General features: G+C 49.5%; 4 protein-coding genes across 5 annotated transcripts; 3 read left to right on the top strand and 1 right to left on the bottom strand.

Moving 5' to 3' along the window:
* The first annotated feature begins 66 nt into the window (after positions 1-66).
* On the top strand, positions 67-5767 carry Ap4m1 (adaptor related protein complex 4 subunit mu 1). Of its 2 annotated transcripts, XM_057763452.1 has the most exons (15): positions 67-331; positions 423-511; positions 885-991; positions 1071-1167; positions 2236-2346; positions 2430-2510; positions 3174-3236; positions 3319-3385; positions 3475-3528; positions 3635-3741; positions 3838-3932; positions 4226-4270; positions 5027-5077; positions 5173-5284; positions 5376-5767. In XM_057763452.1, the coding sequence occupies exons 1-15, from the start codon at positions 274-276 to the stop codon at positions 5598-5600; spliced, it is 1362 nt and encodes a 453-aa protein (XP_057619435.1). In that variant the 5' UTR covers positions 67-273; the 3' UTR covers positions 5601-5767. The 2 variants fall into 2 exon arrangements, with proteins under 2 accessions (XP_057619435.1, XP_057619436.1); XM_057763453.1 differs by lacking the exons at positions 67-331; positions 423-511 and adding an exon at positions 708-724.
* Positions 5765-14653, bottom strand: Taf6 (TATA-box binding protein associated factor 6). The gene is made up of 15 exons (XM_057763451.1): positions 14606-14653; positions 11496-11711; positions 11178-11264; positions 10911-11064; positions 10664-10720; positions 10435-10554; positions 9723-9868; positions 9543-9620; positions 9343-9444; positions 9048-9230; positions 8259-8333; positions 8030-8155; positions 6925-7098; positions 6554-6751; positions 5765-6304 (listed from the first exon to the last, which is right to left on the bottom strand). The coding sequence occupies exons 2-15, from the start codon at positions 11649-11651 to the stop codon at positions 5924-5926; spliced, it is 2037 nt and encodes a 678-aa protein (XP_057619434.1). The 5' UTR covers positions 11652-11711; positions 14606-14653; the 3' UTR covers positions 5765-5923.
* Positions 14654-14992: 339 nt separating this feature from the next.
* Cnpy4 (canopy FGF signaling regulator 4) lies at positions 14993-21904 on the top strand. The gene is made up of 6 exons (XM_057765242.1): positions 14993-15184; positions 18462-18588; positions 18679-18775; positions 19640-19762; positions 20600-20717; positions 20801-21904. Exons 1-6 carry the CDS (start codon positions 15049-15051, stop codon positions 20938-20940), a joined length of 741 nt encoding a protein of 246 aa, XP_057621225.1. The 5' UTR covers positions 14993-15048; the 3' UTR covers positions 20941-21904.
* Positions 21905-22382: 478 nt separating this feature from the next.
* Mblac1 (metallo-beta-lactamase domain containing 1) lies at positions 22383-23560 on the top strand. The gene has a single exon (XM_057765495.1). It carries the CDS (start codon positions 22452-22454, stop codon positions 23232-23234), a length of 783 nt encoding a protein of 260 aa, XP_057621478.1. The 5' UTR covers positions 22383-22451; the 3' UTR covers positions 23235-23560.
* Positions 23561-25484: the final 1924 nt, after the last annotated feature.

Genomic DNA, 25484 nt, shown 5'->3' with positions numbered 1-25484 from the left:
GTCCCCCCAACCGCTGCCGGCACCCAGTTTTAACCAATCACTGTCCGAGAATGTGTTGAGTGACAGACGACAAGAGGGCGGGCCGGAGGAAGATTGCCAGGCTCTGGCGGGTTGGGCCCCGGGTTTCCCGCGGTTCAAAATTACTGCTTGCCAGTGTGGGTGTGGGAGGAGTGTTTCTTAAAGCGCCAGCCTCCGAGCGTCCTTTTGTTCCGCGACTGCTGGGCGGAGTGGCTTCAACTTTCACCGTCTTCTTGTCTGCCCTCCAGAACGGCCATGATTTCCCAGTTCTTCATTCTGTCCTCCAAGGGGGACCCGCTCATCTACAAAGACTGTATCCTTGACCCGCGAGACAGGGAGGAGTAGCTGGTAGAAATCGAACCCAGAGTCATCCTGTGTCGCCTGCTCCTTAACCACCCTTGCAGTTCGCGGGGACAGTGGTGGTCGTGATGTGGCCGAGCTCTTTTACCGGAAGCTGACGGGACTGCCTGGAGGCGAGTCCCCGGTTGTCATGGTAACCACTCGTGGCGGGCGACCAGGGGTTTAGGAGTGTGGAGTGTGGTGGGTGCCTCATCTCTCCCCTTCAAGGGCTGCTCGATAGAAAGCTTCCAGGAAGGGGAGGGGAGGGGGTGCGTTTCCCCAGGTAAGAAAAATGTATTGAGTGCTAACAAGACGCCAGAAACGGAGCCTTGCTCCCCCATCTCGCGACTGTCAACAACTCTGCGAGGTAGGTTACACGTTAGGAGGCCAGGTCTTTGAGAGGTCTCAGGGATCGCCCAAAATCGCACTTTCTACATCACTAGTAGAGACTTTAGAGTGCCATCCCGCGGACCACATTACTGCAATTCTGGTCTTTTAATTCTGGTCTCTTTCCAACTCTGCCTCAGTATCATGACGATCGTCATTTCATTCACATCAGACACAGTGGTCTCTATTTGGTGGCCACAACCTCCGAAAACGTCTCTCCTTTCTGTCTCCTGGAGCTGCTTTCCCGGTGAGTACGGCTGGGACGGACACCTAAGGCGGGCCTGCGAAGTTTATTAGTTCACACGTTCTCACCTGTGTTTCCTTAGGTTAGCCACTCTCCTGGGGGACTACTGTGGCTCACTCAGTGAGGGAACCATCTCACGGAATGTGGCTCTTGTCTACGAACTCCTGGATGAAGTGCTGGTAAAGCCCAAAGATTGTCCTCTTTTTCAAACTTTATGTATGTATGTGGTTGCATGTGTGTGGAGTTCAGAGGATAACTTGCTGGAGACAGTTTTCTTCTACTCTCTGAGTCCCTGGGATTGAACTCAGGTTGGCTGGCTTAGCAGCAAGCACCTTTATCATCTGAGCCATCTTACAGGGTCCTTCTCTTTCTCTCTCTTTCTGTTGGACAGTTTGGATATTGGCCCTTACCTTCTACCTGTTCAAGACAAAGTCCTTTGCTAGTCATCGTGGTGCATGCCTTTAATATACTAGCACCCAGCCAGGCAGTGGTGCCGCATGCCTTTAATTCCAGCACTCGGGAGGCAGACGCAGGTGGAGCTCTGTGAATTTGAGACCAGCCTAGTCTATAGAGGGAGTTCCAGGATAGGCTCCAAAGCTACAGAAAAATCTTGTCTCGAAACACACACACACACACACACCAGCACCCAGAAGCAGATGGATTTGATTTTGAGGCAAACATTGTCTACATAATGAGTTTGAGGCCAGCCAGGGTTACATAGTGAGATCTTATCTCAAAAAAATTGGAAAAAGAAGTCAGGTGTGTGCGGTGGTGCACTGGAAGGCAGAGGCAGGTGAATCTCTGAGTTCAAGGCCAGTCTGTTCTACAGAGTGAGTTCCAAGGCAACCAGGGCTACACAGAGGAATCCTATCTGGAAAATTGGGGGGAGCTGGGGAGAGAAGAAAGGGAAAGACAAAAAGAAAAAGGCAAGGTCTCTTTGTTCTGCCATGCACACACACTAAACTAGCCTGCAAGCTTTCTGGAGTCTCCTGTCTCTGTCCTCACCCCTAATGAGAACACTGGGATTACAGAGGCTCATTATGTCCAGCGTTTTTTAACTTGAATTTTGGAGATTGAGTTCAGGTCTTCACACTTGTTTAGCAAGCCCTTTACCACTGAACCATCTCCCCAGTCCCAAGGACTTCCCTCTTGTTCCCTGCCACCCCGAAGAAATGTCCTCTCTTCTATCACAGCGTTTTGTGGTTAGGAGGTTAAATCCACTCCATTTCACTCTTTCTGCCCATTAGGATTATGGCTATGTGCAGACTACATCCACGGAAATGCTGAGGAATTTTATCCAAACTGAAGCTGTGGTCAGCAAGCCCTTCAGTCTCTTTGACCTCAGCAGCGTCGGATTGGTCAGTGGCAGGGAAAGAGGGGGGGCCAGGAGGGTGGCTATGAGCATCAAAGCTGAGGACTGATTGCCTTGGATGCCTTACAGTTTGGGGCAGAGACACAGCAGAACAGAGTGGCCCCAAGCAGTGCTGCCAGTCGTCCAGTCCTGTCCAGTCGCTCTGACCAGGTAAGAGACAGATCAGTGGGGCCAGAACTGTTTTTTTTTTTTTTTTTTTTTTTTTGTCCTAACACCTCAGAGTCCAAGAACTTGCTTATCTTTTCATTCCTTTGACATGGTATTCCTTCCATTATCCCTGGGTTTCTGTTCCAGGACTCTACTTCAACTACCCTGTCCCTTCTACTGCCTCTTTTATTTTATGCATGTGTGTATATGTGCGGTGTATGCATTTTGTGGAGGCCAAAGGACCAGACCTTTGATGTCATCCTCAGGAGCGCCATTCACCTCCTTTGAGGCAGGATTTTCACTAGCCTAGAGCTTGCTGACTAGGCTGGGCTAGCCGGCCTGTCAGTGAGCCTTGGAGACTGTGTATCTTCACCTCCTAGTGTAGCTATTATAGGTTCACATCCCCACACTTGACTCTCACAGGGATTCGGAGGATCAGACTCACATGGCAAGCGCTTTACGGAGCAAACCATCTCTGTAGTCCCTGTTCTTTTGTTGAGACGTCTGGTAAATCGTGCTCTCACACTGTAACCCAGGCTGTTCTTGAATTCATGGCAGCCCTCCTACTTTGGCACTGGGATTACAGGCATGTGTGACTGTGCGTGGCATTGCCTATCCATTTTAGGACAGGTTTCCAGTCTCTACTACTTACTCCCTCTCTTTTAGAGCCAGAAGAATGAAGTGTTTTTAGATGTGGTCGAGAGGCTGTCTGTATTGATTGCATCTAATGTAAGTCTGGGTTTTCACCCCTGGAGCTGAAAGGCCATGGTACTCGGAGAAGACGAAGTCTTAACTTCCTTCCCACCCCCAGGGCTCATTGTTGAAGGTGGATGTTCAAGGAGAGATACGGCTCAAGAGCTTCCTTCCGAGCGGTTCTGGTGAGGATCCATAGTTAAGCGTGGTACAGGCTTCCTGGTGATGTGTGTAGTGGTATTTGATTCCCTTTTCTCATGTCCTTTCTTCCCAGAGATGTACATTGGCTTGACAGAAGAATTTTGTGTGGGAAAGTCAGAACTGAGAGGTAAAAAGAGCATGAGTTTTTTTCTCTCCAAAAATATGGGAAAACGTTGGAAATGTCTCTTCCCTTCTGAACACAGGTCGGGAGAGCTACCTTCTTTTTTTTGCAGGTTATGGGCCAGGAATTCGAGTTGATGAGGTGTCATTCCATAGCTCTGTCAATCTAGATGAGTTTGAGTCTCATCGGATCCTCCGCCTGCAGCCACCTCAGGGCGAGGTCAGGTTCAGGGTGGCCTGGTGTATTCCACTCAGCAGAGGGGAGGGAGGCGGTGCCAGTGCAGGGTCACGCTGACCTCTTCCTCTCTGGCCTCAGCTGACTGTGATGAGATACCAGCTCTCTGATGACCTCCCCTCACCACTCCCCTTCCGGCTCTTTCCCTCTGTACAGTGGGACCGAGGCTCAGGCCGGTGAGACTAGTTCCTGTGTTTTCGAACTCCTCTAAGCCAGGGCTTAATCTGGAAGGGTTAGGTTAATCTGGAAGGGTTAGGTTAATCTGGAAGGGTTAGGTTAATCTGGAAGGGTGGCAGTAGAGATGATAGGACACAGGCTGGAAAAAGTATTGGCTAGTATTATTGGGATGGCTCTCAGCCCTTATTCTTCTTGGGGTACAATTTATACAGCCTCCCATGGAGGCCCTGGATAAGCAGTGATGGAATGCCAATAGGGTACAATGTAAGTAATTGTATGCCACCTTTTCCAGGCTCCAGATTTACCTGAAGTTACGGTGTGACCTACCCCCAAAGAGGTAAGAGTTAAATTGGGCATGGGGGCACACACTTATAATCCCAGCCTTGGGAGATAAAGACAGAAAGATCAGGAGGTTTTTTTTTTTGTTTTTTTTTTTTTTTGGTTTTTCGAGACAGGGTTTCTCTGTGGTTTTGGAGCCTGTCCTGGAACTAGCTCTTGTAGACCAGGCTGGTCTCGAACTCACAGAGATCCGCCTGCCTCTGCCTCCCAAGTGCTGGGATTAAAGGCGTGCGCCACCACCGCCCGGCGAAAGATCAGGAGTTTAAGGCCAAATACAAATATGTAAGGAGCAAGGCCCAGTTAGTTCTTCCTGCAGATGGACCCACTAAGAGTGTGGTGTGTGTCTGTGATCCCATCAGTTGGGAGGCTGAGGTGAGAGAATCACCAATGTGAAGCCAGTCTGGGCTTTACAGTGAGACTCCATCTCAAAACAAACCAGTGTTTGCATCCACCAACTTTAAATTCCACTTGAGTCCGAGGTTGTGGCATTTGGGAAAGCATTAGAGAAGGGACTGCATCTGTGCTGAACTCCTGTTGGGACATTAGGAGGAACAGCAGGAGCTAGGGATGGAGATGGAAAGCTCTGGTCCTCAGCACTACACCAAGTGTAGTGGTGCATACCTGCAATCCTCGCACTGGAGGAAAGAGAATCAGAAGTTCAAAGCAATCCTCAACTGCATAAGACTGTCTCCAGTACAATACAAACAGGGTAAGACTGCCATTCTGGGGCTGACTCTTTTTTTCCTCTTTGCAGCCAAGCTCTCAACATTCATCTGCACCTTCCCCTGCCTCGGGGGGTAGTCAGGTCAGCATGCTTGCTGGGAAGATTTCCTGGGTGGAGCCTCTGCTCTACCAAGGAAGTAGCCACTTAGTTCAGCATCTTCCCTGTCTACCCTCCAGCCTGTCTCAGGAATTGAGCAGCCCAGATCAAAAGGCAGAACTGGGAGAAGGAGCTCTCCACTGGGACCTGCCCCGGGTACAAGGAGGCTCTCAACTCTCAGGCCTGTTCCAGGTATGCATTTTCCATCCTCATGCACCTCTGGCAATAGCCTAGTCCTGGTACCAGGTAGCTATCTAACCTCACATCTTCTCTTTACTTACAGATGGATGTCCCTGGCTCACAGGGGCCTCCCAGCCATGGGCCTTCTCCCTCGGCAGCCCCCTTGGGGCTGGGTCCTGCCAGCCTCTCCTTTGAACTCCCTCGGCACACATGCTCTGGCCTCCAGGTTCGCTTCCTTAGGCTGTCCTTTAGCACCTGTGGTAGTGCCAACCCTCACAAGTGGGTACGACACCTGAGCCACAGCAATGCCTACGTAATTCGTATTTGAAGCTCCCCAAACAAGGATATGGACAGCAAAGTCAGCAGCGGGCAGTTGAACAGGAAGAGGACATTTGCTTTCTTGTGTTTTTGGATCTGGAGAGAAGAATCCCAAGACCAGGAAGGTTCCACGGACTCACCCTTTCTGTTGTATGTGACGCACAGAGGCTCACAAACTTACAAATCCAGCTTTTATTCTGAGGAACTTACTGTACAGTATCTAAAAAGAAAGTCACTGGGGGAAACAGCCTACTACTCCCTCCTCCCTCACGCATTCTTTGTGCGTGTAGGACTCCACAGAAGAGGAGGTCAGCAGATAGGACCTTATCGTTATCACAGAGCAGGTTGAGGGGAGCCAGGTCCAGTAGACTGGGAGCCATTAGCCTTTGGAGTCCCTGGAGCTGGAGGAGGGCTGTCTCCAGCGTCCTGCTTCCCCCCACAGAGGGCGCTGCCCCCAAGTGGGGATGGTGAGGAAGATGGAGGAGGGACTGGAGAAGGATGAGAAGGGGGGCCTCCTTTGCCTTCCCCTGTCGGGGGAAGGGATACCACGATGTATTTCTGAACACTGCCAGGACCAGCAGGGGCTGTGCTTGGGGGTGCAGTGGTGGCAGTGGAGACCAGCTTGACGATGGGCTGCACGCTGGGAACTGTGGTGGTGACAGGAGAGGTAGTGGTAGAGCCTGAGCCAGGAGCTGAGGTGCTGAGGGACAGGACCTGGGGTAGAAAGGAAGGCAAGGTGATTGTAGCAATTGTGTGCTGTCTACCTCAAACCTGGAAGGCCTTGGTCATTCTGTTCTTGCTTCCCTCTGCTCCCAATGAAGGATCAAGATCCAGGAGAGTGTTGCTAGCTTGAACCCTCTAAGATCCTGACCAGACTCCCTCCTACCTTCTGAGTTTGGGCCTGAAAGCCACTTGGGAGGCTTTCCCAGGTGTCCCTCACATCCTTCACCCGGCCCCACATACCTGCTGGGTCGATGAGGCACTGGAAGATGAGGACATGACAATAAACTTGGTTGGAGGAGGAGAAGGCTGAGGAGGAGCAGCAGCTCTGGCAGACACCAGTGTCTGGACAGGCAAGGCAATGGAGCCAGGGACCTTCAATAAGCCAGGGGTACGAGGGCCTGGCTGAGGGGCCTGTGAGAGGGTCAGCGTGGGCCGAGGCTATGAAGAGAAACAGGAAGAAAATGTCAACATTGAAGGCAGACCTGGGTTGTGCTTGCTCTTAGCTCTTCACTGGGGGTAGGAGTAGGGTCAAGCTCCCTGGACTGCTGGCTGTGGCAAGTCCTGTCCCAAACCTGCACAATCCTGTGCAGCCTCCTCCCTCAGCAGCTGACCTGGGTGATGGTGAGTGTGGTCCTGTTGACTTGCTGGGCTTGTAGAGCAGCCTGGGCCCTGGCCTTCACCACATGTGAGCAGAGAAGGGGTCCAAGGGACCCAAATTCTCCCCGGTAGGCATCCTGATTGTCAGGTGGAGGGCGCAGCTTCGCCAGTACTGGGGCACAGTGTTTCTGCAGAGACGGCAAAGTGAGGCTGGTACTCTGCAGCAAATGTACTCGCCCACCGCTACAGTTAGAGGCCACATTGAACTGAGCTGGGTGTGGTGGTTCCTGCCTGTAGGCCCAGCATTCATGCTGAAGCAGGAGGATCACTGAGTTTTAGGCTAGCCAAAGCTGTAAAGAGAATTTCGGGCTAACCTGGGCAGATGGAATGTCTCAAAGTTGTGTGTGTTGGGGGAGGGGGACAAGGAGAATATAGCTCAGTGGTAGAGCGTTGTGAAAATAGGCATGTGGCCCTAGGTACAATTCCCAGCAGCACACACAAGACACAAAAAAAGAAAAACGGGGGACTGGAGGTGGGGTTCAGAGGTTTAAAACACTTGCTCTTCCAGAGGTTGGTTGCTCACAACCACCTGGAACTCAAGGCATTTTGTTGCCCTCCTTTGGCTTTTGTGGGTACCTGTACACATGGTGTACATTCATAAAATAAAGGAGTGATTTCAGTGGGTGTGGTGGTGCACTCCAGTAATCTCAGCACTCAAGAAAGCAGAGGCAACTGGATTGTCACAGGGCCAGCATAGTCTACCTCATAAGTTCCAGGCTAGCCAACACGACTCTATCTATTGGCGTCAACAAAAAACTAAAGACTGTTTCCTGCATAGGGATCAGCTGGTATGAAGAGGATTTGCTGTATCTAGTGACGACCTACATGGGGTGCTCATGAGCCTTGTGTAGGGTGAGACAGCAGGATGAGGGCAGTGAGGTCCAGAAGTTAGGCGTCTGTTTCTATTTGTGTCTAGCTTTTCATGTGCACCACAGTGCTGGCCTCTGAAGAGTAAAAGAGTTAAGATGTGCCTCGTGCTTGCTAAACACTGTAGCTGTGTTTGTGGGAGCTGGGAGTGGGACTGCTGGGAAAGGGGAGGGTATGGCGGGGGTTCGTCACCAGGAGAAGGCTCTGCACATGGTCTGCTCCAATACGGTCAATGTTGCTCAGCACAGGCCCATCCAGGACACTGCGGATCCGTTCCCCTTCCTGTTGTAGCCTTGGCAGAATCAGTGTCTTAATCACCTTGTGGGAAGGAAGGGGAGAAGCCAGACTAGAAGGTCACCAGGGGGCTCTCCCACTCCACATGTAACCGCCCCTCTCCTAGCTCTTCGCCCTGGGTACTAACATCATGCCCCAGCTCTGCCAGGCCTGCAATGGAGCCATATCGAGTTGTCCATGGGGTCTTCTCATCTACCCAGCTCTGTAGAGAAAGAAGAAAACTCCAGATGAGAAGATTTGAGAAGACTGCTAAACCAGGCCTGGTGGTACATGCCTAAATCCTGGCAATAGGTACAGACAGGAAGATGGGAAGTTCAAAGCTGCCAAGCAGTGGTGGCACACACCTCTAATCCCAGCACTTGGGAGGCAGAGGCAGGCAGATCTCTGAGTTGGAGGCTACACAAAGGAACCCAGTTTCAAAAAACAAAGTTCGAAGCCATCCTCAGTTATACAGAGTTTAAGGCTTGCCTGGGATACATGACAACCTGTTTCAAAAAAGAAAAGGCTAATTGCTAAGGACTAACATCACCTATCAGCACTTATAAAGCACTAAGACACAGATAGAGGCTCAAGTCCCTTGGACCCAATCACCCTGGCTTCAGTTTCTGCCCCATGTTCTGGGTATCTTTCTTTTTTCTTTTTTTTTTTTTTTTTTTTTTTTTTTTTTGGTTTTTCAAGACAGGGTTTCTCTGTGGCTTTGGAGCCTGTCCTGGAACTAGCTCTGTAGACCAGGCTGGTCTCGAACTCACAGAGATCCGCCTGCCTCTGCCTCCCAAGTGCTGGGATTAAAGGCGTGCGCCACCACCGCCCGGCTCTGGGTATCTTTCTACTGCCAGATAGATGAAGTTCTTTCCTGGGGATAACCTGAAGGATAGATTTGCATTATCTGAGCATCTGATAAATTTTTGGCACTCACCTTGGTAAAGGTCTTGGTAATCCGAGATTGGATGTTGTTGGTGGTTGTGCTGAAATGCTTACAGATTTGGGCCACTAGACGGGCAGCAAAATCCCGGAGTGCCCAGTGATTGTCCACATCCGGTCGTAGGCACAGCTGTCTACTCACAATGCAGGTCATTACTGCTGGAATCAGCTCATGCACCTGATTGAGACCAGGCAACGTCAGCCAGTTTTGATACCTGACCTCCTGTGGAACAGTCCGCAGAAGGGGGCTCTGGCCTTGGAAAAGACAGGAGCTAGGCAAGACCACTCACATATTTCTCTAGATACAGCGTGGGGTTGTCCATCAGGGCCTTCACCATGCGCATCAGGTAGATGAGCAAGGCCAGGTTATTCTGAACCACATTCACACGGACCTAGGAGAGGCAAAAGTGGTGGTGGTGGGGGGCCCAGGGAGACCCCTTAGACAGACTCCCCCTGCCACCCCCTTTCTGGCCTTTTCCAGTTCTCTCACCCCCTCAGAGATGAAAGTACTGAACCGTGGTAACATCTGATAGAGCCCTGGATCCGTGGCAATGCTCTGCAGAGCTTCCTGTTGGAGGGGCAATGAGTCAGGTGAGACGGTTTACTATGGGAAAACTACCAGTACTCCAGGATTCTCCCTCTGTGAAGGCAGGCCAGAGGGCAGGCTTACCGCTCTCTTGGCCTCACAGGATCCCACGCAGGCTTCTGTGATTTCCTTGTAATACAGCTGCTGTTCCACAGACAGCTCATGGATGCTGCGGGGTTTCAGGCGGAAAGGGGCTCCCTCCAGCAAGGGAGGTGCTTTCTTCTCTTTTCCTGTGTGAATTGGGGACACAGGCTTAAAAAAGAAAGCTCAGGCTGGAGAGTTGGCTCAGTCAGTAAAGTGCTTGCCTTATAAGCACAAGGACCTGAGTTCGATGCCCAGAACCCATTAAAAAAATAAAAAAGGCTGGCCATGGTAGTGTGTGCTGGTAATCCCAGCGCTAGGGAGGTGGAGTCAACAGGAGGATCCCTGGGACTTGCTGGCTAGTCACCCTAGCATAACTAAAGACTCCCAGGACACTGAGACCCAGTCTGAAAAACAAACAAAAAACCCAAGGTAGACAGCACATGAGGACTGACAGCTAAGATGATCCCCTGGTTGGTAACACACATAACTAACGCCTGACACAGCAACACACATACACATGTATACACACATGTACCAAAAAAGTAAGCTCCAGAAGAGGCTTCTGTACAGGACAAACCCTCACTGTAATATGTAGCCCTTCTCTAGGCTTCTAGGCCTTTCTGGGGTTCATTCATCTGTGACCTCACCCCCTTCACTGAGGACCATCTGGTTCTGGGGTAAGAGTAGAAAGAGGCCTGGCCTGAATCCTGACCTTTGCCATCAGCAGCAGCTGCCCCTTGACCTTTGCCTTTCAGGGGTCCATCTTCTTCTTGGCCTGGCTTTGCTGACTTCAAGGGTTCTGTGGCCTCAGCCTTCTGTTGTTCTTTGGGTGCTGGTGGGAAGGTGGTCACAGGAGTGATGAAAAGGTAGGAGGAGCCCCATAGGACCAAGGATGAGGGAGGAGAGTTAGGAGGCTTGGCGCTGGGCATGGAAAATGTTACCTGGGGGTGGATTCTCTGGTATAGCTGGCTGGCAGCCTTCAATGCTCAGCCAATGGGCTGTAAGGAAGATGTGGAGCTGAGTTACTGGGCATGGACACTGGGAAGTCACCCCATACGACGGAAGGTGTGTGTTCCCTCCTGGTCCCCTTCTTGCCATTCACCAGGATCTCACACTGGATGTTTGTTCCTCCCAGTCACATGCCCCCTTTCCCTCCTCACTGCGCACCCAGCTCTACCCTCCCTCCACCTTTGAGGCAGACATCCAGAGGCACCCGAGGCAGAGGGGTGTTGATGATATCGCTCAGGTCCACTTCCTTCTCCTCATAGAAGTAGAGCTCGCGGCCCCCACCAGAGGCAAAACGGAAAGGGATGAATTCCTGAGCATGAAAGCCATACAGTGGCTATATTGGAGAGACAGAGAAGGACATGAGAAATAGCCAAGGGAGGCATGGCTACATGTGCATTGTCTCCTCACTCTGAAGCCTCCTGTCCCCTTTGAGTTCCTCCAAATCACCTCCACATTCTTTAACTTCAATGCATAGTCAATGTCACTGGTAGTGAGCTTCTGTCGCTTCCCCATGTGCATGAACTTCAAAGCATCCTAGGGGTTGGGAAGAGAAGAGAAGTTAATCTAAGACCCTCGGGAATATAGCTCAGTGAGTAAAACACAGTGACCTGAGTTCAATGCCCAGCATCACATAAACGACATGGTGGCACAGCCTGCAATCCCAGCAGTGGGAGGTAGAGGCAGGAGGATCAGAACTTCAAGGTTAGCCTCAGTAACTAGTAAGCTGAATCTTTAACACAGAGCAAGGATGGGCAGAAGGATTACCTGAGCAATCTCCTTGATGCGGTAGCTGACCTCATCCGTCAGCAGCTGGCAAGTCTCCTCCTGAATCTGGGCAATGCCCATGGATTCTGCCACCACCTTCATCGACTCAGAGGGCAACACAGTATTGCTGAGTTTCAGCTTCTTCTCTTCGGCCATGCTGGAATTCCAACTCCTGTCCCTGGAAGGATGCCACCCCAGGGTGGAGAGGTGGAGCCTCTGGTAATGGGATGAGGCAAGAGAAAAAGGAAGACAATTCAAAACCTAAACCTGAGCTCCCTTCCTACTTGCTTCAACTTCAGCTCATCTTCAAAACATTGCTATCACCCAACAGCTTCGTGCTTCTGCCTTTCTTTTCTTTTTCTTCTCTCTCTCTCTCTCTCTCTCTCTCTCTCTCTCTCTCTCTCTCTCCGAGACAGGGCTTCTCTATTTAACAGTCCTGGAACTTGCTTTGTAGACTAGGCTGGCTTTGAACTCAAGGGATTGACCTGCCTCTGCCTCCTGAGTGCTGGGATTAAAGGTGTGTGCTACATCCATCTTCCACTTCTGCTTTCAAGCACTACTATGACTAGTGACATTTTGGTTTGTCTTACTTTTAGGGATAGAATTTCTGTAGCCTAGCCTAATCTCAATCTCTGCAACAAAAGATAGACTTGAGCCTGGATCCTTCTACCTTTACCCTCCTAATGCTGGGACTATAGATATGCATCTTTATACCCCGTTTGTGTGGTGCTGGGGATGGGACCCAGGGCTTTGTGTCTGCTAGGCAAATACTCTCGGCAACTGAGCTACATCTCCACACTAGTATTTTCTTTTCTTTCTCTGAGGCAGGGTTTCTCTGTGTAGCCCTAGCTGACCTGAAACTTGCTCTGTGCCTCCTGGGTGCTGGGATTAAAGATATGGGCCATCACTACCTGGCTTTTTTTTCTTTTAAGTAGGACCTCTTGTAGCCCAGGATGGCCTCCTACTCCAAGGTTGAAATTGAACTCCTGATAGGCTATCTACACCTCCCAAGTGCAGGGACTATAGGCATGTGTCATACACCCAGCACACCTCATTCTCATCTGGACCCTTGAGTCAAATCCACCATGTCAGGGCTGGAGGATGTGGCTCAATGGTAGAGCACTTGGCATGCACAAGGACCTGGGTTTGATTCCCAGCACTGTTTCAAAATGAACCAGGCAGCCCAACCAAACCCTTTTTGGCCCAGGTGACCATCACCTATCACCTGCTGAACTCTAAAAGTCCCTAGACAAGGTGTTCCTGTTTCCATCTGAGCCTCCCTGCATTTACTCCTTAAAACCAAAGTGCTGCTGTCGAAATATACTCTAGTTTACCATCTCTTTGCTGTAATTGTTGCCTCTTTGCCATAAAACCCTTCCAAAACCCTCCCCAAACCCTCCCTTCAAAATGTCTTCTGTCGCTGGGTGGTGTGGTGGCGCACGCCTTTAATCCTGGTACTCGGGAGGCAGAGGCAGGCAGATCTCTGTGAGTTCGAGCCAGCCTGGTCTACAAGAGCTAGTTCTAGGATAGGCTCCAAAGTTACAAAGAAAACCGATCTTGAAAAAAAACAAAACAAAACAAAAACCCAAAACACCATCTTTTAATTTATACTATGACAGAAAAAATGAAAACCAGCCGGGCGGTGGTGGTGCATGCCTTTAATCCCAGTACTCAGGAGGCAGAGGCAGGCGGATCTCTGTGAGTTCAAACTAGCTTGGCCTACAAGAGCTAGTTCCAGGACAGGTTCCAAAGGTACAGAGAAACCCTGTCTCAAAAAAAAAAAAAAAACCAAAAAACAAAAAAAAAACAAAACAAAAAAACAAAATGTGTTCTGTCCAGGTGTTGGACTGCCCTACCAGGATATGCTTCAGAGTGAGACCCTACATAGTATACACTTGTAATCCCAGCATTCTGAAGGCTGAAGTAGGGAGACAGGAAGTTCGAGGCCAGCCTGGGCCATGCAGTAAGTTCCTGTCTAAAGTGTTTCTTTTTCTTTTCAATTTTTTTCCTCTCATCATATCTCTGATTATCTATCCTTCCTTCTCCCACTGATTCTGTCATACCATTCTCCTTGCTGTCCTTTACATCTGACAGACATGCACTTGGTTTTATAGCTTTTGCTGATGTCTTCACAAATGAGTTTGGCTACATGACCCCACCCCTTTAGGGACAGGGTCTCATGTAGCCCCGACTGGCCTACAAATTCACTACGGAGACAACACTGATCTTAACTCTCTCATGACGCTTGTCTGGAACTCTTTCTGTAGTCTTGAAATTGAGATTCTCCTGCCTTTTACAGCTGTGCAGCATCAAGTCCAGCTATTATTTCTTCTAATTTATCATCCTGACCTCACCAGTGGACAGGTCTGTTATGTTTACTGACCTATTTGGTACCTGGAACATGGTTAAAATAAATAGGTAAGTCTTAAAGGTGTAAGTGTTCTCTAAATACTTGGTATAACAATTTCCAAAATGAAAAAGACACAGACTGAAGCTTAGAGTTTACTCTGTGGCCAAAGGAAAGGGCGCTTGCCTGACACTAGACATGAGGAAGAGCAACCTCAGGAGTGTTCAGAACTGAGCGCTAGGGAGACGGGGGAAAAGAGGCCAAAGGGCACCAGTTCTTTTCAAGCCATCCCATGTCTTCTCAGACTTTTGTTAACTCTTGTCTACAGGGAATACAATTACTCAGCACATACTCTGTACCTGGTGTCAGTATACAAGAAGTAGTCGTGTCCCAGTCCCCTGCGGTACCCTCTGCCACTAGGGTTCATAAAACACTCTAACAGCCTCAGGAGCGTCTCAGATTAGTGGAAGCGACAGGAAGACTTCTCAGAGGGCGGATAATTTGAGCTAGATCTGTGCACCATTTTCCTCAGAAGAGAACTGATTCGAAGACTTCCCCCGGCAGCGCTACAGGAGGTTCACAATCCACTACATCTCCCCAACATCCTTCCAGTGCAAACACGCACAGAGTCCCCACGAGCACGGACACACAACCAACCGGCCTCTTCCCAGTTCTCACATGGGCCCTTTCAAAGGGTCTCCTCACGGATACACTCAGACCTTCCCCCGCCAGCCAAGCACTGGGAGCAGTAAAAGCCTCTCACCGCTGCCAAAGCGCCGCTCACCCGGCGCTCGGCGCCATCTTGGCCCCGCCCCCTGGCAGGAGTAGGTCCTGGCAGAAGCCAAGAGTTTATCGCTGCTCTTCCGTACGTCAAAATAGATCATATCGTCTCACAGTCTTAAATGATACAAAATTTACATTCTACGTAGATGTGTAAAGATGATATTATTATAGTCTAATTACTTAAATCTGTGTCTTCAATACCCAGCTGCCAGGACCTGCAGGAGGCGCCACAAAATTGAGGCGGGGAAGTCCTGAGCCATGACGCTCCACCCACTTTCGGGCTAGCTCTGAGCATGCGCTGAACGTTCCACGGTGGATTTTTTTTTTTTTTAAAAAAAAAAAAGCTTGTGACCCGCTGCGACTAAATTTAAAGGGCCCGCTCCCTCCCAGAAGTTAGTCGGAAGGGACACGGTAGTTGTGTGTATGTGTGGACAGCGTTTTGTCATGGGACCTGTGAGGTTGGAAATACTGCTTTTCATCCTGGTAGCGTACAGTGCGTGGACTGAGACGACGAAAAAAGAGGATGATGATACAGAACGTTTGCCCAGCAAATGCGAAGGTATAGAAAAGAAGCTGTTCTTATTTGCATCTGTCTGTCCCACCTCCTGCCTCTCTAACTCTAGGCTGGATCAAATGGACTAAGATAGATGGGTCACTCGACCCTCTTGATAGAAGTTCTTTTGGAGCTTGGTAACTCTTGAATGGGAACAAGGGATGGGGGGGAAAAATCTGGGTTCTGGTGACACTACATTTCCCAGGCGGCATCCAAAAGGAGCCAGGTTTTTCTTGCAGGCTCGGGCCCAAATGGATTGTGGGAATTGTAGTTCCAGAACCTGTAGCGCGGATCCTACCGAGCATCTTCCTCGGTGTGTTTCCCCGCTTTGTTAGCCAGACCTAAATCTGGACATCCTGCATGGGTGGGGTGTAAGGTTCATACCTTCTAGACATCCTGTGCCTCGCCCAGGCAGAGACGCTAGCAAATTACAGGCTTGATGACAGGGGTTTAAAGGTGAGTATGTCAGTGGCTGACGCTCATAAACAAAAGATGGAGACACCACACCACTTAGAAGTTACCCATCGGTGTGAGGCTTTGCAGTTGGGGTGTACTGAAGGGATTTTACAGCAAGCAGCATGGTCTCTGGCTGTATTAGTCAGGAACCAAGTCACTGAATACCCTGTAGTTCCCTAGCTTGTTTTCTCCCCGACATTACCTTTTTTTCTTGGACTCTTTTTCTCTTCACCTTACAGCCAACTGCATTTTATCACTGTAACTCATTATTTGATTCTAATCTTTCATTTCTTTTTGCATCTGTGCACCACTCTTCTCCTGGGACTTTTTTCTTTTCTTTTTTGGTTTTTCATGACAGAGCTTCTCTATGTAGCGCTGGATACCTTGGGACTTTCTCTCTAGACGAGGCTGGCCTCAAACTCAGAGATCCGCCTGCTCTGCTTTCCAAGTGCTGGGATTAAAGGCGTGCGCTACCATGCCCTGTTCTCCTAAGACTTCCTCTTCTTCTTCTTCTTCTTCTTCTTCTTCTTCTTCTTCTTCTTCTTCTTCTTCTTCTTCTTTTTTAATATTTATTTATTTATTTATTATGTATACAATATTCTGTCTGTCTGTATGCCTGCGGGCCAGAAGAGGGCACCAGACCCCGTTACAGATGGTTGTGAGCCACCATGTGGTTGCTGGGAATTGAACTCAGAACCTTTGGAAGAGCAGGCAATGCTCTTAACCTCTGAGCCATCTCTCCAGCCCCTCTTCTTCTTCTTCTTCTTCTTATTATTATTATTATTATTATTATTATTATTTTATTTTTTTTTTTGAGATAGGGTTTCACTTTGTAGTCCTCGAACTAGCTCTTGTAGACCAGGCTGGCCTCGAACTCAGAAATCCGCCTGCTTCTGCCTCCTGGGTGCTGGGATTAAAAGCGTGCGCCACTACCGCCTAAACACAGGCATAATGTTGGCCTCTTGATTTATCACTTCTGTTGTCAGAAAAAGACCCCGTGTGTGTGGCTGGGTGATATACATGTAGAGGCCAGAGGACAACCTCAGGTGTCATTCCTTCAGGAGAGACGTCAACCCTTTGTTTGAAACAGGTTCTCTCAGTCCCCTGGAATTTAGGTACAGAAGTCAGCTGTCTTCTCAGAACACTGGGATTACAAGTGCTACCTTGCCCAGCTTTTTCTGTAGGTTCTGAGGATCTGAATTCAGGTACTCAAGCTTGCAAGCACTTTACTTGCTGAATGGTTTCCCAGACCCTAAGCCAACCTTCTTCTGGGGTGGGGGGTAGGGTCTGTAAATGTCTTGTATTTGTAAATGTCAAACATCCGCACATTTTCTTTTCTTTTTCTTTTGTTTTTGTTTTATCGCGATGGGGTTTCTCTGTAGCTTTGGAGCCTGTCCTGGAACTAGCTCTTGTAGACCAGGCTGGCCTTGAACTCACAGAGATCCACCTGCCTCTGCTTCCCAAGTGCTGGGATTAAAGGCGTGCGCCACCACCACCCGGCCCACCCTTACACTTTCATACTTCATTCCCATCCTAAAATTGACTATGCTCCAGGCACACCCAATTTCTCACAGTCAATGAGTATACCTTGTCTCTCCCTTCGCTGTTTTGTTTTCCCCCTTTTCTGTGTTCTTTCTTTCTTTCTTTCTTTCTTTCTTTCTCCTTCCTTCCTTCCTTCCTTCCTTCCTTCCTTCCTTCCTTCCTTCCTTCCTTCCTTCCTTTTTTAAAGTTTTTCAAGACAGGGTTTCTCTAACAGTCCTGGCTATCCTGGAACTCCCTTTGTAGACCAGGCTGGCCTCAAACTCACAGAGATCTGCCTGCCTCTGCTTCCTGGGTGCTGGGAATAAATTCGTGCACCCCACCCCACTCCCCTGTGTTTGCTAAGCTCCTCTCCATTCTTGTGGAATTTAATGTCTCCTTTGGACTCCTTCCTTGCTGTCACCTGCTGTGTCGTGTCCTAGGGAAAAGGGAGTGCCTGTGTGTCTCAGGTTGTAGCAGGGTAAACACTATTGTTATTTACCCGTGTAGCTTGTCACTTCTAGAGGAGACTCTTACTTTTGAGAACCCAGTCTACTGTGCCAGATAAGGTACTGAGGAAGACAGCAGTGGAAAAGACATGTCTATCCTTATTGAAATTACAGTAGAGGAGGTGGCCTTTGATGAATTCTGCATTTTTCCATTTCCTGTGAGATTAAGTCTCTTTGTTTGTTTGGTTGGTTGGTTATATGTGTGGGTAAACATGTGCAGTGTGTGCGGGTCAGAGACTAACATGGAGGAGTCGGTTCTCACCTTCCACCATGTGGGTCCTCTAGGTTTAGCAGCGGGTTCCTTTACCTGTCGAGCCATCTTACCAGTCCTGGAAACAGGTTTCTTGATTGTAACCCTGGAGCACCACCGCTGTATCATCGTTGTTTATGTGACAGCCCCAGACTATACTGGCAGTTTTGTGGACACGTCATGATGGGTTTTATGCTATCTGCACTCTAGTATACATAGAAAAGTAGCTCAACGAGTAAGGTCAGAGTGACACCACGTACTTACACAGTGCTCACTGTATGCCAGACACGACTCTAGGGGTTTTCCATATGCTGATGGACCTAAATTTTCATCACACGGTTATAAGGGGCACAGTCTCACCCACGTGTTAGAGGTGAAGAAGCTGGGACGCAGCAAGTGTCACACCGCTACTGAGGTTGAGTCAGTATCGTCTTCCGGTCTTCCTGGCTCCAGCATGTTTGCTTATGTGCTCTGCTGACTTGGAGCATGGGTGGAACGACGCTGGTGGGGTCACTTGTCTTCAACCCTTTGGGTCTCTCCTTACTACCAGTGTGTAAGCTGCTGAGCATGGAGCTTCAGGAAGAGCTGAGTCGCACGGGTCGATCTCGAGAAGTGCTGGAGCTGGGGCAGGTGCTAGACACCGGCAAGAGGAAGAGACACGTGCCCTACAGCCTTTCGTGAGTGTCTGCTTACCCACCTTCTAACCAACCTCGGAGCAGCTGCCAGCTCCTGACACGTCACGGAGTCTTATTTCCTTGTTCCCACAGCGAGACAAGATTGGAAGAGGCTTTGGAGAATTTATGTGAGCGGATCCTGGACTACAGTGTTCACGCTGAGCGCAAGGGCTCCTTGAGATATGCCAAGGTCAGGCGTTTCCTAGGAACAGCCATGCTGCTTTTCGTTTCTTTCCCCCAAGGCTTTGCATGTGCCCTTGAGTGTTCATGTATGTGCGCACGGGCATGTAGAGAGGCCAGAGAACAGCTTTGGGCATTTTTTCCCCAGGAGCCATCCACCTTGTTTTGTTTTTCCGCAATTATTTCATGTGTGAAATGTATCCCAACACGCTTGTGGGAGTTGGGTCTCTCCACCATGTGGGTCCTGTGGATAGAACTCAGGTCACTGGGCTTGGTGGGAGACACCTTTACCCACAAAGACATCTTGCCATACCCAACTTGTTTGTTGTTTTTTTCGAGACATGACTTCTCTGTGTAACAGCCTTGGCTGTCCCGGAACTTGCTCCATAGACCAGGCGGGCCTTGAACTCACAGGGATCCAGCTGCCTCTGCCTCTTGAGTGCTGGGATTAAAGGCGTGTGCCACCACACCCAGTTCCTACCTTGGATTTTTTGAGACAGGGTCTCACTGGCTTACTGACTTTCTAAACAGGCTAGGATGGCTAGTCAGAGAGAACCCTAAGAATCGACCTGTTTGTTGTTCTCCAGTGGTGCAATTATAAGCTTGTGCTGCCATGCCTTTTTTTATTATTATTAAATATGGATTCTGGGGATTGAACTCAGGTCCTCGGGCATTTTACGAACTGAGCTCTCTTCGCCAGCCCAGGACCCTGTTTCTCAGACACAGAGACCTATATCATCAAAGATCTTCGAGGAATGATTGGCAATCAGACTCCCTCACAGAACACACTATGGAGACTCCAGCAGTTGATAGGGCTGATGTAGTGAAAATGGAGAAGGTGGGTGGGACTGATACCAAATTTTCCATCCCGCAGGGTCAGAGTCAGACCATGGCGACACTGAAAGGCCTGGTACAGAAGGGGGTGAAAGTGGATCTGGGGATCCCTCTGGAGCTGTGGGACGAGCCCAGTGTGGAGGTCACATTCCTCAAGAAGCAGGTAGGATGGGGGGCTACTCTGGCCAGGGAGGTGAGAAGAGCTACATCCTGGAACTCAATGTAGGGGATGTCTACCTTTGAGCAGGGAGGAGACAAAGAGTGAATTAAGGCAGTGCCATTTATCAAGTTATATTGCTGGGGGCTGGAGTGATGACTCAGTGGTTAAGAGCATTGCCTGCTCTTCCAAAGGTCCTGAGTTCAATTCCTGGCAACCACATGGTGGCTCACAACCATCTGTAATGAGGTCCGGCGCCCTCTTCTGGCCTGCAGACATACACACAGACAGAATATTGTATACATAATAAATAAATAAATAAATAAATAAATAAATAAATATTTTTTTAAAAAAAAGAAGTTATATTGCAAGGCTGATAATATATCTCACTGCTTACTGGGCGCCTACTATGTTCTGGTTTCTGGGCCACACACTGCTGCCTTGTGTTACTCCCATGTCACAGGTGTGATTGATTACCAGTTCCTACTTTACAGGCTAGAATTGGAGACATACTGAGTTTCTGAGACAGGATTACATGTAGTCCAGGCTGGTCTGAAAACTCGCTATGTAGTTGAAAATGAGTTTAAATATATGACCCTTCTGCCTTCACCTCCCCACTGGGACTACAGACATGGCCACCTAGCTGCGTAGATATACTGTGTATCAGATAGTAATAGATCCTGACAAATGTTGAATGAAGAGAATCACACATCTAGTAATACAGGTATAACCTTCTGGCTGCCTGCCTCCCGAAAGGCGGTCAATGGAGAGGGAAGACAGGGAATGAAGAGCAGAGGTCTCCCAAAGCCCATCTGAGCAGATCCTCTTCCTGCTCTTCCCCAGTGCGAGACAATGCTGGAGGAATTTGAAGATGTTGTGGGAGACTGGTATTTCCACCATCAGGAGCAGCCCCTGCAGCATTTTCTCTGCGAAGGCCATGTGCTTCCAGCCTCTGAGACTGGTAAGTGTAGAGGTTGGGCCTCTCCTCTCCTGCTTCCCATACCCCAGCATTACTACTGAATTGTCTGCTCTCATTCCACCTAGCTTGTCTACAGGAAACCTGGACTGGAAAGGAGAAGATCAGTGATGGGCAGGAGGAAGAAGAGGATGAGGAAGAAGAGGAGGAAGAAGAGGAGATCACCAAGGCTTCAGGCAATTCCAAGCGTGACCCAGAGGACCTTTGAGCCCCCAGGAGGGGTCACGGGGAGTGTTCTAAACTCACTCTCCCTTCCCCATGCCAAGGCTTGTAACCGTCCTTTCCCTATGATCTCAGACGTGATCCTGGGGACCCAGAACAGCAACATGAGAGGAGAAAAAGGTGCAAAGAAGCTGGGGCAAGTTTGCCTCAGAGATGAGCCACATGCCGCCACGTAATTAACCAAATGCGTGTGGTGACGGTGTTGGAGTTTTTCTCTGTATTTTTTGGTCCTCACCTGCACCAATTGGTCAGTGATGGTATGAGCTGTGGGAAAGTCTCTTTGCTTTTTAAAAGGGGGTCTATTTTGACCTGTTCAAGAGGCCAGAGGACGGCTACAGATGTAGCTCAGTTGGTAGAATGTCTACCTAGTCATGGACAAGGATGTGAATTGGATCACATAAAACCTGATGTTGGCAAACCCCTATAATCTCAGCACTTGAGAATTGGAGGCAAGAATATCAGTTCAAAGCCATCATCCAGCTACATGGCAGTTCAAGACCAACCAGAACTACATAAGTCCCTTTCTCAAAATAAGAAGCCAAAAAGGGACGCTCACCAGCCTACATACACAGCCTGCAAACATGAGACTACACCATCAGTCTGGGAACAGGGCAGTGGAAGGAAGCAATGCCGATAGGTTAGGTGGGTAGAGAGATGTGATCTATTTCGTATTTTACAGGTGCCATATTTTCTATATCGCAATTAAATCTTGTCTGTATGACTTGACTGAGCCCCATTTCAAACATGTACACATTATCCGAGCACCCAAACAGTGGAGTCTTTGGCCTGCTGTCTATCAGCAGCTAATGGTGCTGATAATTTCGTGCCCCAAAGATACTGGCAGGGGTGTGAAGCAACCGTACCAGAGTAGAGGTACACGTTTATAAGTCTAGCACTTGGGAGGTGGAAACGAAAGGATCAAGAGCTTAAGGTCTTCCTCAGCTACATAACAAGTTCAGGACCATCCTGGGCTACATGGGCTACATGAGACCCTGTATCAGAAAAATACAAAAAAAAAAAAAAAAAAACCAAAAACCAAAAACTCGAAGTTCGTGCAACACATGGTGTAAACTGTACAGAGATTAGAGTTAAGCAACGTGGCTAGCGCTTCAGCTGCCAAAATTTGTACGGGAGCCTGTGAAGAGCAAAATTCCTCCCGTTTTCCCGACTTTTGAATTTTCCCAGAGTAAAAAAGACTTAAGGACAGCGATAGTTTGTTCCAAATTAGTCAACGGATAGAGCTAGAGCGAAGGGGTAAAAGGTATCCTTCAAATGTTGATGGGTGAAGAGCTACCGACTACAAGCCTAATGGGACCCTGGCCAAGAAGTCTAGGTAGGCGAGGTCGCGTGGAAAGGCGGGTTGGGCGATACCATCTTAGGCGAGGGGTGGAGGGCGATACCACTTTAAGTACTGGGGGTGGCAACGAGTCGAGAAGGAAAGCGTGGCAGGGCTTGCCGTAGGAATTGAGCTCTACTGGGCAGTCGTCCGTGTCTGCCATGAGCGGTCCAGTGCGAACTGAGCCTCTGCACGGTGAGACCCCTCTGCTGGCGACCAGCGACTCCTACTCGGTGATGGTTTTGCAGCGCGGTTATGCCGAGCCGCAGGGGACGGGCGATGCGGTCCGTGCTGATGGCAGTGTGACCCTCGTCCTGCCCCGGGCCTGGGCTTCGGGTTCCAGCCGCCCAATGGCCCCGTCCGCAGACGGCGGCACGAAGACTGCCCTGGAGGAGGCGGTGCGTGGCCCCATTCTCGTGGACACCGGGGGCCCTTGGGCTCGGGAGGCGCTGCTGGAAGCCCTCGCTAGGCAGGGCGTGGCCCCCGGAGACGTGACTCTGGTGGTGGGAACCCACGGGCACTCAGATCATATCGGGAACCTAGGGCTGTTTCTCCGGGCGGCTCTGTTAGTGTCCCATGACTTCTGCCTTCCCGGGGGCCTCTATCTGCCTCATGGGCTGTGTGAAATGCAGCCCTTGATACTAGGCTCCGGATTGCAGGTGTGGGCCACGCCGGGCCACGGAGGACAGCGCGATGTGAGCGTCGTAGTGGAGGGCACCAGCCTGGGCACCGTGGTGGTGGCTGGCGATGTGTTCGAGCGCCTTGGGGACGAGGACTCTTGGCAGGCCCTGAGCGAAGACCCAGTAGCTCAGCAGCGGAGCCGGGAGAGGATCCTGGGTGTGGCTGATGTGGTGGTGCCTGGTCACGGACCCCCCTTTCGGGTGGTCAGGGAAGCAGTGAAGAGAACGGAGGATTTGGTATGTGAAGACAAGGAAGCTACTTAACTGGACTCCCATTAGGAAAGTCCTTCCAGCGAGGAACTGGAGTCCAGGAAACCGAAAGGACAGAGGCAGAGCAAGCAAGGCTTGTCATGTTCAGCCTTTGCAGGAGGCAGCTTCCAAACAAGACGGAATGACTGACATCAACCACCTTTATCACTGTCTGCAACCTAAGTAGGACGAAGGACTAGGTCAGCCCTGCATCCTCTGTGAGCCTCTGTAAAACACGAGAAAAAAAATTTTTCTTTTCTTTTTTTTTCAGAGAAAATATTTTTTTTTAAATTAAAATATTGATTTGGGGTGTGTGTGTGTGTCCGTGAAGGACTGAAAGCAACTTGGAGGAGTTGGTTCTCTCCACCCTGTGGGTCCTCAGGATTAAGTTCAGGTCGTCAGACTTGGCGGCAGGCACCTTTACCCACTGAGCCATCTTGATGAATATTCTTGTAAGATCTACCAAAAAACCAAAACAAAACCCCAAAACTAGACGACACACTGCCCTGATGTAAATGCAAAATACTGATAACAATGATCATTGGGGGACTATAACCAGAAACTGCAAGAGAGGAACATTGTGGCCAATGGCTTGTCTCTCCCAGGATGCTTGCTGGTGAGAAAGTGCCAGATACAGAGATGAGATGACCCCTTAGTCACCTGACTCTCTCTCTCAAGAGTCTCCTGTACTCCAGTCTGCTTCCTGATTCTCTTACCTCCACCTCCCAAGTACTGGGATTTCAGAGTTACAGGCATGTGTGGTGCCACCTGGCCTTCACATGATGTTCGTTCATTCACTTATTCATTTAATTCACCCGGTGGACAATTATTTAACACCTGTAATGTCTCAAGCACTGATATAGGTCATGTGAATCCACTACAGTGAGCACGTGGCAAATCGCTGCCTCACACAGAAGTCATGTTCCATTCAGAAGACAGATGAGTAAACATAATAATAGTAGCAACCAAATAATTACGGGTTGAGGACAGGATGGAAAGCAGGGCTGGGGGAGGCTGCTTGATGTTGAAAAGCCTCTGAACGATGCTGCTTCTTTGTTTATTTTTACAATCATTTAGTTATTTTAGAGGGTGTATGTGCAAAAATTTGAGCTATATATAGCTTATACATGGATGCCAGGACAAGTTGCAGGAGATGGATCTCTCCTTCAACCACGAAGGTTCTGAGGGTCAAACTTAGGCCGAAGATTCTGAGGGTCAAACTTAGGCAGTCAGGCTTAGCAGTAAGCACCTTTATCAGCTGAGCCATTTCTGTGGCTCCTGGGTTTTGTTTTTGTTTAGGTTAGGGTCTTTTGTAACTCAGGCTGGCCTTGAACTTGCAGTAGGTAGAGCTGAGGAAGACACCCTCTTACCTCTACCTCCGAAGTGCAAATGAATACACTCGCAGGAAGTGCAGGTGAGCACTCGCAGGAAGCGCAGGTGAGCACTCACAGGAAGCTCAGGTGAGCACTCGCAGGAAGCACAGATGAGCACTCGCAGGAAGCACAGGTGAGCACTCGCAGGAAGCACACGTGAGCACTCACAGAAGCACAGGTGAGCACTCGCAGGAAGCACAGGTGAGCACTCGCAGGAAGCACAGGTGAGCATTTGCAGGAAGCACAAATGAGCACTTTCAGGAAGCACAGGTGAGCACTCACAGGAAGCACAGGTGAGCACTTGCAGAAAGTACAGATGAGCACTTGCAGGAAGCTCAGATGAGCACTTGCAGGAAGCGCAGGTGAGTACTACCAAACAAAACTTTTTTGTTTTTGAGACTACCTTGCTCTGTAGCCCAGGTTCACCTAGAATTTACTATGTAACCCCAAATGGCTTCAAAATTGTCAATCCTCTTGTCTCATCTTCCTGGTTGCTTTGGTTTCAGGGGTAAGGCACCACATCCAGCTTGTGAGAAGGAGTTTGACTAAAGAACTGAATGGGGAGAAAGCTGCCTCCCTGAGGATCTGAGAGAAAGGTTTCCGCGGCAGCAGTACAGTAGATGTAATTCTCTGAGCCACAACAGCTTGACCGATTTGAGCAGCAAGAAGACCTGTGAGGCCTTGGGAAGTAACTTAATACAGTGCTTGCCCAGCATGCATGAAGTACCTGGTTCAATTTCCAGTATGGCATACAAATATAACCCCAGTACTTAGGAAGTGGAGGCAGGGGGATTAAAAGTTTAAGGTTATCCTCAGTTACAGAGCAAGTTGGAAGCCAGCTTGGGCTGCATGAGACCTAATCACAAAAATAAAAAGGAAGAGTCATGGGGCT

The sequence above is a fragment of the Chionomys nivalis genome, chromosome 3 (assembly GCF_950005125.1).
Source record: "Chionomys nivalis chromosome 3, mChiNiv1.1, whole genome shotgun sequence".
Classification (NCBI taxonomy): domain Eukaryota; kingdom Metazoa; phylum Chordata; class Mammalia; order Rodentia; family Cricetidae; genus Chionomys; species Chionomys nivalis.
Note: the sequence above shows the minus strand (reverse complement) of the source record. Positions and strands in the feature narration are given on the sequence as shown.